The 13,210-nt window shown below is 36.9% G+C and overlaps 1 protein-coding gene across 1 annotated transcript in view; it reads right to left on the reverse strand.

Moving 5' to 3' along the window:
* The window catches only part of TRPM7 (transient receptor potential cation channel subfamily M member 7), a 123,838-nt gene that overhangs the window by 60,049 nt on the left and 50,579 nt on the right, over window positions 1-13,210 (reverse strand). Inside the window, exons 11-12 of the mRNA XM_086710668.1 lie at window positions 13,049-13,149; window positions 5,744-5,878 (exon numbers count right to left, since the gene is read on the reverse strand). Coding sequence (XP_086566794.1) covers window positions 5,744-5,878; window positions 13,049-13,149 — 236 coding nt within the window. The remainder of the gene's footprint in view (window positions 1-5,743; window positions 5,879-13,048; window positions 13,150-13,210) is intronic.

The raw sequence follows: 13,210 nt of genomic DNA on the forward strand, positions 1-13,210 counted from the left end.
TTCTAGCAATTTTTTGGTGGAGTCTTTGGGTTTTCTACATAGAGTATAAAACATCGTCTGCAAATAAATAGTGAAAATTTGACTTCTTCCTTGCCAATATGGATGCCTTTTATTTTTGTTGTCTGATTGCTCAGACTACGATTTCCAGTACTATATTAAATAGTAATGATGAGAATGGACATCCCTCTCTTGTTCCACACCAGAGAGGAAAACCTCTGTTTTCCCCACTTGAGGGTATTAGCTGTGGGTCTTTTATATATAGCCTTTATGATAGTCCATCTATACCTACTTAGTTTTTAACAAGAATGGATGCTATATTTTGTCAGATGATTTTTCTGCATCTATTGACAGGCTCATATGGCTCTTACCCTCTCTTTTATTAATGTGGGGTATGTATCAGATTGACTGATTTGCAAACACTGAACTACCCCTGTAGCCCAGGAATAAATCCCACTTGATCACAGTGAGTAATTCTTTTCATGTACTGTTGGATTTGATTCGCTAGTACCTTTTGTTTGTTTGTTTTTACAATTGCTAGTATCTTGTTGAGAATGTTTGCAACCATGTTCATCAGGGTATTGTTTGTAACTCTCCTTTTTAGTGGGGTCTTCATCTGATTTTTGAATGAAGGTAATGCTGGCTTCAATGAGTTTGGAAGTTTTCCTTCCATTTCTATTTTTAGAACAGTTTGAGAAGAATAGGTGTTAACTCTTCTTTAAAGGGCTGGTAGAATTCCCCTGGGAAGTCATCTGGCCCAGCACTCATTTGTTGGGAGATTTTTGATTACTGATTCAATTTCTTTGCTGGCTATGGGTCTGTTCAAACTTTTATTTCTTCCTGTTTCAGTTTTGGTAGTTTGTGAGTTTCTAGGAATTTGTCCACTTCTTCCAGATTGCCCAGTTTGTAGGCATATCATTTTCATAATATTCTCTTATAACTGTATTTCTGTGGTGCTGATTGTGATCTCTCCTCTTTCACTTGTGATTTTATCTATTTGGGTCCTTTATCTTTTCTTTTGTTAAGTCTGGTTAAGGGTTTATCAATTTTGTTAATTCTTTCAAAGAACCAGCTCTTGGTTTTGATTTTTTTGTGTGTTTGTTTCTATATCTTTTATTTCTGCTCTAATCTTCATTATTTCCCTTATTCTGCTGCTGCTGGCTTTAGACTTTATTTGCTGTTCCTTTTCTAGCTCCTTTAGGCATAGGTTAGGTTATGTATCTGGGGCCTTTCCTGTGTCTTGAGATAGGCCTGAATTGCACTATACTTCCCTTTTTGGACTGCATTTGCTGCATCCCAAAGGTTTTGGACCATTGGGTTTTCATTTTCATTTGTTTTCATGTATTTTTTAAAATTTCTTCTTTAATTTCATTCTTTAGTAGGATATTCTTTAATGTCCATGTATTTGAAGGCTTTCCAAATTTTTTTGCGTGGTTTACTTCAAGTTTCATAGAGTTGTGATCTGAAAATATGCATGGTATTATCTCAATATTTTTGTACCCGATGAGGGCTGATTTGTGACCCAATACATGATCTGTTTTTGGAGAATATTCCACGTGCACTCAAAAAGAATGTGTATTCTATTGCTTTAAGATGAAATATTCTGAATGTATCTGGTAAGTCCATCTGGTCCAGTATCATTCAAAGCCATTGTTTCTTTGTTGATTTTCTGCTTAGATGACCTGTCCATTGTTGTATGTGGGATGCTAAAGTCCCCAACTATCACTGTATTATTATCAATGAGTTTATTATTAATTGATTTATATACTTTGGGTGGGTCTAAGTTGGGGGCATAAATATTTATAACTGTTAGATCTTCTTAATGGATAGAACCCTTAATTATGATATAATGCCCTTCTTCATCTCTTTACAGTCTGTTTTAAAATGTAGTTTGTCTGATTTAATTATGAATACTGTGGCTTTCTTTTGACATCCATTAACATGATAGACAGTTCTCCATCCCCTCACTTTCAATCTGCAGGTGTCTTTAGGTCTAAAATGAGTCTCTTGTAGGCAGCATATAGATGTATCGTTCTTTTTATCCATTCTGATACCCTACATCTTTTGATTCTCCAGAGAATTTAGTCAGAGTGATTATTGAAAGATATGAATTTAGTATCATAGTGTTACCTGTAGAGTTGGTGTTTTTGGTGATGCTCTCTGGTCCTTTCTACTCTTTGTTGCTTTTAGTCTTTTTTCTCCCCCCTCCACTCAAAGAGTCCTCCCTTAAAATTTTCTATAGGGCGGGTTTAGTGGTCACAAACTCCTTTAGTTTTTGTCTGGGAGACTCTTTATCTCTCCTTCTATTCTGAATGACAGCCTTGCTGGATACAGTATTCTTGGCTGTGTATTTTTCCGATTCAGCACGTTGAAAATACACTGTCACTCCTTTCTGGCCTAAGTTTTGTGGACAGATATGCTGTGAAAGTGATTTGTCTTCCCTTGTAGGTTAAGGACTTTTTCCCCCATGCTGCTTTCAGGTTTCTTTCCTTGTGTGTGTATTTTGAGAATCTGACTATGATATGTCTTGGCAATGGCTGCCTTTGTTGAATTTAATGGGAGTTCTCTATGCTTCTTGGATTTTGATGTCTGTGTCCTTCCCCAGATTAGGGTAAGTTTTCAGCTACAATGCTCACACAAACTTTCTGCCCCTTTTTCTCTCTCTTCATCTCCTGGGACTCCTATGAGACAAATGTTATTACATTTAATAAATTACTGAGTTCCCTAAGTCTGCCTTCATGATCCCTGACTTTTGTTTCCCTCTTCTTTACAGCTTCATTATTTTCCACAATTTTATCTTCTGTATCACTAATTCCCCCTCTGCCTTGTCCACCCTCATTTTTATGGCCTCTATTTGGATCTGCATCTTGGTTATAGCAGTTTTTAAAACATTTATTTATCTTGAGAGAGAAAAAGAGCATGTGAGCAAGCAGGGAAGGGGCAGAGAGAGGGAGACAGAGAATCCCAAGCAGGCTCCATGCTGTAAGCACAGCCTGACACAGGGCTCAACCCTACAATCCACAAGATCATGACTTGAGCTGAAATCAGGAGTCAGATGCTTAACTGACTGAGCCACCCAGGCACCTTGTTGCTATAGCATTTTTAATTTCAGTCCGTGTAGATTTCGGGTCTTTTATCTCTGCAGAAATGGATTCTCTAGTGTCTTCTATGCTTTTATTCCCCAAGCCCAGCTAATATCCTTATAATCATTTAAAAAAATTTTTAATGTTTATTTATGAGAAAGACAGAGCGCGAGGTGGGGAGGGGCAGAGAGAGAGAGAGGCACAGAATCCAAAGCAGGCTCCAGGCTCTGAGCTGTCAGCACAAGAGCCCAATGCGGGGCTCGAACTCAGGACCGCAAGATCATGACCTGAGCTGAAGTTGGACGTTTAACCAACTGAGCCAACCAGGCACCCCTAAATTCTAGTTCAGACATCTTACTGCATTGATTAAATCCTTGGCTGTCATATCTTTCTGTTCTTTCTTTTGAGGTGAATTCCTCTATCTTGTCATTTTTGATTACAAAAAACAGTAATAACAGAATCAAATAAAAATTTAAAAAGTAAAAAAAAAAAATCACATAATGGAAGCTAGATCCTAGGTGTGTTTTGGTCTGCTTGTTAAAAGAAGCTTGGAAGACAAAAGAGAAAAGAAGAGAGAAAAAAATATAAAAAAACAAAACAAAACAAAAAAAACAATAAAAAGGCCACCTAGGATGCTCAGTCAGTTGAGAGTCCAACTTATTTCAGGTATGGCTGTGTTTCAAAACCCCACATTTTAGAGACCCCTATGGCTCAGACCCAAAGCCATCCACTGGGGAACGGTCTTGCTGTGCTATGTCTGGGGCTGGCTTGTCCCGGAAAATGGTTGCACCACGGTGCACTGGCACCAGCTCGAGTTTATGGTAAATAACAATACACAGCTGGTACCAGGGTTTACTGCCCTCAGCCACATCTCTGTTCCTATACAGGTGACTGAGGTGGCTTGATGGTGACCACTGGGTGTTTTGCTTGTGGAGAGGCCATATCACCTCTACCAAACGCACTCCAAGCAGGGGAACCGCTTCTCCCCATGCGACCTAGGGGATCCTCAGACTGGACAGCCTATTCCCAGGTCTCCACCCTGCTTCCTCACTGGAGTAGCACCAGTGGCTGACCTCTGAAACTTCAGACTCTGTGCTCCGCTGTTTATAAAAGACTGGCAGTAATGAAACCCTCTCCTTTTTCCCCCATTAGTGGTTTCAGGGAGCAGTTTTCTCTTGTGTAGTCCTCTGTGCATGTTTTTACTCCTTCTCTTTAGATGCTTTTATAGCGAGTGCTTTCTTGCACAAACCCAATGCACTGCTCTCTCTCCCTCTGTCTTTCTCCTCCCTGGGAAAACAGCTCCCTCCCATGTGAAGCACCACGGCTCTTCTATCCCCCAATTCACCTCTCCACACCATGTACCTGCTGTGTTCTCTCCCTCAAATTACTCAGATTGTTCTGTTACCCTCAGATCAATTTTCTAGATATTCAAATGGTTTGATGTCAATCTAGCTGTGTTCGAGGGACAAGACAAGCCCAGGGTCTCCTTACTACTCTGCCATTTTAAACCCCCCACCCCCACCCCCACGGATCTATCAAAAATTTTTAAACTGAAGACATGGTAAAATATATGATTATAAGAATAATTAGTTTAAAGAACTAATTTGAAGAAAGGATAAGAAGATTAGACTACTGAAGTAGTATGACTGCTATAAAGACAAGGTACAGGGGCGCCTGGGTGGCGCAGTCGGTTAAGCGTACGACTTCAGCCAGGTCACGATCTCGCGGTCCGGGAGTTCGAGCCCCACGTCAGGCTCTGGGCTGATGGCTCAGAGCCTGGAGCCTGTTTCCGATTCTGGGTCTCCCTCTCTCTCTGCCCCTCCCCCGTTCATGCTCTGTCTCTCTCTGTCCCAAAAAAATAAATAAAAGTTGAAAAAAAAAATTAAAAAAAAAAAAAAAAAAGACAAGGTACAAAGACATTAGGAATTAAAAGGAGATAAAGAAGTAGAAACTGATGAATGGACAGACAACTTTGCAGAGAAGTCAGATTTAGAAAGCTAGGATTTGGTAATAGTGCACTTCAAAGTGTAGCTCAATTAAAGCTGGCAACATGGAAAACCAATAAGATGGCAGTATTTACTCTCTCCAATGCTAGACATGTGAAATTTCAAAATGAAATGATTTCAAAAGGCTTTGTAAGGGGGATAGTTTTCAGGAGCTCTTTAGAAAACAATGAAAAATGGTATGTAACCTAAAAGGGGGACACCACAAGGTCAAAATCATGAAAAACAAAAAGGATAAACAAAAAAACAATGTGTAATTTTTTACAAAAAAAGGCATCAATAAAAAGGCATCAATAAAAATTTAGTGTAACAAATGACGACCAAGAAAAAAGAAAAAGAAGGAAATACAATTATTCTGTAATTAAGAAGCTGATTCTAGAGTTTTAAAAAGGGGCGAGGATAAGGAAAAGACAGGCTTGTTAACACTTTACCTTTTCCCTATGTTGCTGCGATGACAGGGAAAATCTCCAGAAACAAGGAAATGGTTTCAGATTGTCATATAGCACACTAAGACTTACAGGACACTAAGACTGGCTGCAATTTTTCCAAGTAATCAAGCAAATCATTAAAGGTTTTAGCAGAATTGGATATGTTTAAGTAAAGTGACATTTCCCAAAGATAACAAAGCTTAGTCAACAAAGAATTTTAACACACACTTACTGTGTTGTAAAGTTCTTCCAGTCTAGGAATGGTAAGGAATTTATGCATGCTCACTCCATTTTCAATAAGTAGTTTTACAAATGCAACTCTATCCATTACAAGAGCATCAAGCATAGCTTGTTCCAAGGATCCAACCTAAAATATCAAAATTAGTGAATATATTTCACACATTCTAATTATACAAATAATTCTCAATGCAAGTCCTAGGATTTATACTTATTTGTTCTTGAACAGTTTTGGAACAAACTAAAAAGATGCAAAATAGTAAAAGGCTAGAACTTAAGGTATAAAGGGAATAGAAGAAAAGACTTCTCTATACTAGCATTCCCCAAAGAATACTCCATAAGCACTATTTCTGCAGGAGAGAAGTGTTACATAGTGGGGGGGGCGGGGGGGGACAAGAAAGAATCCATCATCAAGTAAATTTGGGGGAAAAAATCTTAGAGCAATGGTTCTCAATGTTTAGGAAAGGTTTTTTGGACAGATCATTTCACTATTTGGGGGCCATTACTAACATTCAAAGGATACCAGATATCATGCACTATGCCAGACAATTTCACTCAGAAAGGACTGTCCGATATCTCACACAACTTTGTTATGCTGTTGGACTTTCATGTGTGAAAATGCAATAATTCTGCTTTACATATAAACACAAAGTATTGTCAAAGTTTGTTTTGCAATGAAGTTTCCAAAAATACAACATCATATTAGTTACATAAGATGGTACTCAGTTTTCTTTAGAACTTTAACAGAAATTATTCACATTAGAGAAAAATTACATCTCCTAATAGCAATACAATCTGTGCCATTTGAGTTTAATGTAAACCATGTACGTCAGTCAGTATTTTTAAGCTGTCCCTTTTAAGTTTTTAGGGACTCTTTATAGACTTCAACAGACTCTGAATCAAATGCTGTTAAATTAGTGGAGACACAAATATAGAAATTTCAAGTATCATTAATAGGGTATTTTATTTTATTTAAGAAACAATTTTTAAAAATCATTTATTTTTGAGAGAGAGAGAGAATGTAAGCAGGGGAGGAAGAGAGAGAGAGGGAGAAAGAGAATCCAAAGCAGACTCCAGGCTCTGAGCTGTAAGCACAGAGCCTGACTTGGGGCTCGAACTCACAAACCGAGAGATCATGACCTAAGCCGAAGTCAGACACTTAACTCAGCAACCCAGGTGCCTCATAAAGGGTATTTTATTAATAGAACACTAATATATTTAATATTAATGCATTTAACATTAGTATATTTTATATGTATATTAAGATATTTTAAATATCTCATGTTATTGCTTCTGTATATTTTTAGTATTTTAGTACCATATGATAAAATAAAACTTTGTGGGGAAAATCAGTATCAAAATTATTGGCTGTTTTTTGTTTTTTTTTTTTTTACCTGTTGTTTTTCAATTTATTCTGATTCTGTCTGCATAAGTTTAATAGATAACTGTACAACTTCTCTACAGCAGCTTCTATTACCATTTCTCCAATCTGTCCTCTATTTCCATCTCTTAGCAAAGGATCTGGTCACCAAGATCTTCTTAAGGATACAGACTAAATGCACACCTCATACGTGATGGGATTTCAACATGGAAGATATGTTTTCTGCAGTTTTTAAGTATATTTATTTATTTTTTGAGTAAGTGCACAAGGAAAGGAGGGGTGGGGGAGAGGGGGGGAGAGAGAGAGAATTCCAGATTCTCTCAAGAATAAGATACTCAACCAACTGAGCCACCCAGGTGCCCATGTTTTCTGCAATATTTTTTATCACTCAGCTCTATGTCACAACAAGGGAAATACTTTGACATTGCACTTAAAAATAAGGCTGAACTAATTAATAACACTGTAAAACTTATTCAATTTCTCCTATTAATAGCCACTGATTTATCAAGGCATGCTATTCTTATTTTAGGATTCTTTCTCTTACCATATACAAATAATTCTCATATGTTATTACTTATTCTAACTACTTTTGCTCTAATTCCTATTTGTGCCTCTTCTTTGCTCTTTCCTTGTCCTGTAGTTGTCAATGGGTATTTTTCTGCTCCCCACGGAATTTAAATTACTGACAACATTTCCATATTAGCATGTACTCACAACTGCAGCATTTTACACGGATTCTACATAAAATAAGTGCAAGCATATAATTATTTATTATGCTATTTATGTTTCCATTCTTAAGTATTGTCACTCTGAAATACCTATTTTTATTATAAATGACTTTCATTTGTTTTTATCACAATATGGCATTATATTGTTTTCTTTAATGTTTATTTATTTTGAGAAAGAGAGCACAAGCAAGGGAGGGGCAGACAGAAGAAGAGAGAGAATCCCAAGTAGGCTCTGCAATGCCAGCTCAGAGCCCAACACAGAGCTCAATCTCATGAACCGTGAGATCATGACCTGAGCCAAAACCAAGAGTTGGATGGTTAAATGACTAAGCCACCCAGGCTCCCCAATTTATTTTTATTTGTATAGTAAGTACTTGATAAAATTTTATTTTCATGTAATAAAAAGGGCATAATGAAACTTATATTTTAAAAAAGAAGTGTTCTATCTGAATTGAGTTTATAACCACTGCCCAAAACAACAATAAAGCCTTACGAAATTTTCACATCTGAGGAAAAAAAGGTTTAGTTAAAGAAAAAGTATTTGCTTTGTTCCACATTTCTTCATACACTCCATGCGTAACTCTTAACAACGAAGAGGAAAAACTGAAAAAACAATAGTGCTGCAAACTATAAAGGAAAGCACAAAATCAAATAGGTAACATTGTGTTTAATAAATCCATGAGATAAACCATATATACACAGAAGATGACGGCGTTTTCCAAGTCTTTACACTTGAGATAAAAAAATTCAATGAAGCTATTCAAGGGACTAAAAGGTTGGTTTACTATTGAAGAGTTTTACCACAGCTGATCAACATTAATTTCTTCCTCTGAAGTCCTGTAATAATGGAAGTGACTAAATACTCTTTTTTATTATTTATAGGAAATACATCTCCATGGTTTAAAAAAAACCATCAAATACCAAAAATGGCATAAAATGAAACTTTCTCTCTTCTGCCCATCTTTATACAAACATATCTCATAGTAACAGTTTCCAAAAAGGTTCTATGACTACACAGTGCATGCAGATATGCCTGAATGTGTGTACATCCAAAAACAGAATTTGCTACAAAGAAGCTCATGCTGTGCATACTTTTCTCCACTTTGCTGTTTACATTTCATAGAAAAGATTTAGCTCATCCTCTGTAAAGGCTGGATAAAAATTCAATGTGGGAATGAACATTTAATTTGCCAAATTTCCTATTGATTCAGACATGTAAAAAAATTTATCAAGCATTTACTATGTGCCAGGCTGTGAATACAGGAGGTGAACAAAAATAGTCTTTCTTCTACAAAATATACTATCCAGGAGTAGAGAGAGAAATAAATAGCTAAGATATATAAATGATTTCTCAGATAGTGATAAACACTAAAGAAAAAAAATGGCAGAGAAGAACACAGAAAATGCTGTCATAGGGGACTTCTATTAAAATAGGTTAGACAAGGGGCGCCTGGGTGGCGCAGTCGGTTAAGCGTCCGACTTCAGCCAGGTCACGATCTCGCGGTCCGTGAGTTCGAGCCCCGCGTCGGGCTCTGGGCTGATGGCTCAGAGCCTGGAGCCTGTTTCCGATTCTGTGTCTCCCTCTCTCTCTGCCCCTCCCCCGTTCATGCTCTGTCTCTCTCTGTCCCAAAAATAAATAAAAACGTTGAAAAAAAAATTTTTTTTAATAAAATAGGTTAGACAATAAAAAGCCTACTTGAGGAGATGTTTGGTTAGAAACCAGAAAAAGAGGGGTGCCTGGCTAGCTCAACCGGGGGAGGATGCAACTCTTAATCTTGGGGCTGTGAGTTTGAGCCACACTGGGTGTAGAAATTACTTAATAAATAAAAATTAAAAAAAAAAAAAAAAAAAAGGGGAAACCAGAAAAAGAAAACGAAGCAAGTCTAGGCAGGCATATAAGGGACCAAAAAAACCCCACAAGTACAAAGACAGGAATATTATTGGTATGTTTTAAAAACAGTAAGAAGGCCAATATGGTTACATAAAAGAGTGCAAAGGGAATAGTGGTAACATGTAAAGTAAGAGAGGCAGTAATGGGGCAAATGATGTGAAACCCTATAAGCCATCATAAGGGGTCTGGACTGTGCTTTGCATAAATGTGATGTGATCCATCTTCTGTGTAATAGGAGAGGAAGAATGAGAGTAAGGAAACAAACAGGATGCTACTAAAACAATAAAGAAGAAGGGTGACAGTAGATTGAACCAGGATGATAAAAAAATTGCATATTTAAAAAAATTTTTTTTTCAACGTTTATTTATTTTTGGGACAGAGAGAGACAGAGCATGAACGGGGGAGGGGCAGAGAGAGAGGGAGACACAGAATCGGAAACAGGCTCCAGGCTCTGAGCCATCAGCCCAGAGCCCGACGCGGGGCTCGAACTCACGGACCGCGAGTTCGTGACCTGGCTGAAGTTGGACGCCTAACCGACTGCGCCACCCAGGCGCCCCAAAAAATTGCATATTTTAAAGTAAATATGAAAACATTTACAAATGTTACTGAACTGGAATATATGAAAAAGAGAAAAGTAAAAAATGACACTAAGGCTTATCTCAAAAACTGGGAAAAGGTTGTTGCCGTTTGGTTAAGATGAGAAAGACCACTGAAGGAACTAGTCTAAACATCTGATATAACACTATATTGAATTATCTTGTACATATAGGAATATTTCTTTTTTTTCCTTTCTTTTTTAATCTTTTGACCCCCTTCACCCATTTTGTCCCACTTCCCCACCCCCTCACCTCTAGCAACCACCAATCTGTTTATATATTCCACATATAAAAGAGACCATATGGTATTTATATTTCACCTAGCATAATGATCTCAAGATCCATCTATGTTGCTGCAAATGGCAAGATTTCATTCTTTCTTATGGCTGAATAATATTCCATGTATTCCATACAATTACCTTATCCATTCATCCATCAAGCCAGAAAACAATGAACAAAATGGCAATTAGTACATACCTATAATAATTACTTTAAATGTAAATGGACTAAATGCTCCAATCAAAATGCACACAGTGGTTGAATGGATTTAAAAAAACAAGACTCATCATCTATATGATGTCTACAAGAGACTCACTTTAGATGTAAAGTCATACACTAAAAGCGAAGAAACAGAATTAAGATATTCCATGCAAATGGAAACCAAAAGACAGAATAGGTATACTTATCTCAGACAAAACATTTTATTTATTTATTTTTTTTTTTAATTTTTTTTTCAACGTTTATTTTATTTTTGGGACAGAGAGAGACAGAGCATGAACGGGGGAGGGGCAGAGAAAGAGGGAGACACAGAATCGGAAACAGGCTCCAGGCTCCGAGCCATCAGCCCAGAGCCCGACGCGGGGCTCGAACCCACAGACCGCGAGATCGTGACCTGGCTGAAGTCGGACGCCCAACCGACTGCGCCACCCAGGCGCCCCAACAAAACAGATTTTAAAACAAAGACTGTAATAAAAGATAAAAAGGAAGGGGTCAATCCACAAGAAGATATAACATTTATAAATATTTATACATCCAACATAGGAGAACCTAACTATGTAACAGACACAAGGGATTAAGAGACATCAATAATGATAGGATACTTTAATACACCCTCCATTATATCAATGGACAGATCATCCAGACAGAAAATCAATAAAAAAAAATTGGCCTTCGAGGCACCTGAGTGGCTCAGTTGGTTGAGCGTTCGACTTCAGCTCAGGCCATGATCTCATGGTTCATGGGTTCGAGCCCCACGTTGGGCTCTGTGCTGACAGCTCAGAGCCTGGAGCCTGCTTCGGATTCTGTGTCTCCCTCCTCTCTCTGCCCCTCCCCTGCTTATGCTCTGTCTCTCTCTGCCTCTCTCGCTCGAAAATAAATAAATGTTAAAAAAAATTAAAAAAAAAAAAAATTGGCCTTCAATGGACTTAATAGATATATACAGAACATCCTATCCAAAAGCAACAGAACACACATGTCAAGTGTACATGGAACATTTTCCAGGATCGATAATATGGCAGGCCATAAAACAAGTTTTGATAAAATTATGAGGACTGATAATCATCAAGCATCTTTTCCAACCACAATGGTATTAACTAGAAATTAATTACATGAAAAAAATTGGGAAATTCACAAATATGTGAAGATTAAACAACATGCTACTGAACAATGAATGAGTCAAAGAAGAAACAAAAAAAATCTTGAGACAAAAAAAATCTTGAGACAAAAAAAGTTGGAAATACAATAAACCATCATTTGTAGAATGCAACAAAAGCAGTTTTAATAGGAAAGCTGATAGCAATAGATGCCTACCTCAAAAACTTCTAAAAGTCTCAAACTTAAATTTATACCTCAAGGAATTAGAAAAAGAATAAACAAAACCCAAAGTTAATAGCAGGAAGAAAGTAACAAAGATTAGAATAGAAATAATGAAACATAAACTAAAATGACAATAGAGAAGGTCAATGAAATCAATGAAACCTAAGAGCTAGTTGTCTGAAAAGATAAAAAGCTGAGAAATCTTTGGCTACACCCATCAAGAAAAAATAAAAAAAAGGAGGACTCAAAATCAGAAAATAGGTGATGCTACAACTGATACCAGAGAAATATAAATGATTTTAAAAGACTACTATGAACAATTACACACTAAAAAATTGGACAACCTAGAAGAAATGGGAAAACTCAATCTACTAAGGCTAAATGATGATGAAATGGAAAATATGAACAGACCAATTATGAGTAAGGAGATTGAATCAGTAATCAAAAACCTACCAAAAAACAGAAGAGCAGGACCAGACAGCTTTCTGGTGAATTCTACCAACAATCAAATCCTTCTTAATCTCTTCCAAAAAAATAAGGAGTGAATTCTTCCAAACTCATTTTATGAGGCTAGCATTATCCTGACAACACAAGAAAATTACAGGCCAATATCCCTAATAAACAAAGATGTATAATAGGGCACCATTTCTAAGATTTCTTTCAGTTCTAGGATTTTTAGTGATGTATATATACCCTATAACAAAGGTTTTATCATGAGCAAAACAGAACTTAGGAAATCCTAAATGGATCTGCATGTTGTAGAAATGTTTAGCTAAACCAATCTTGCATTTTTGGCAGACAGGTAAAATGTCAATTCAGATCACATTTCCAGCAAATACTTTGTTATTATGCAGTTTAAGTGAATTACATTGTGTATATATTTACATACCAGCCACTGCTGTCCATAAACAAACACATGATTTTTGGCAATGTCAACTCTATCCCATGCCAGTGTAAGGATAAGCTGGTCAAATGCTGATGCATTAGTGCCTAATTGAATAAAGAAAACAGTTAAGTTCAATTAATTTATCTCCATTAAAATGTGAACACT

Source organism: Puma concolor, chromosome B3 (genome assembly GCF_028749965.1).
Source record: "Puma concolor isolate L17-30 chromosome B3, mPumCon1.1.hap2, whole genome shotgun sequence".
NCBI classification, from domain to species: Eukaryota; Metazoa; Chordata; class Mammalia; order Carnivora; family Felidae; genus Puma; species Puma concolor.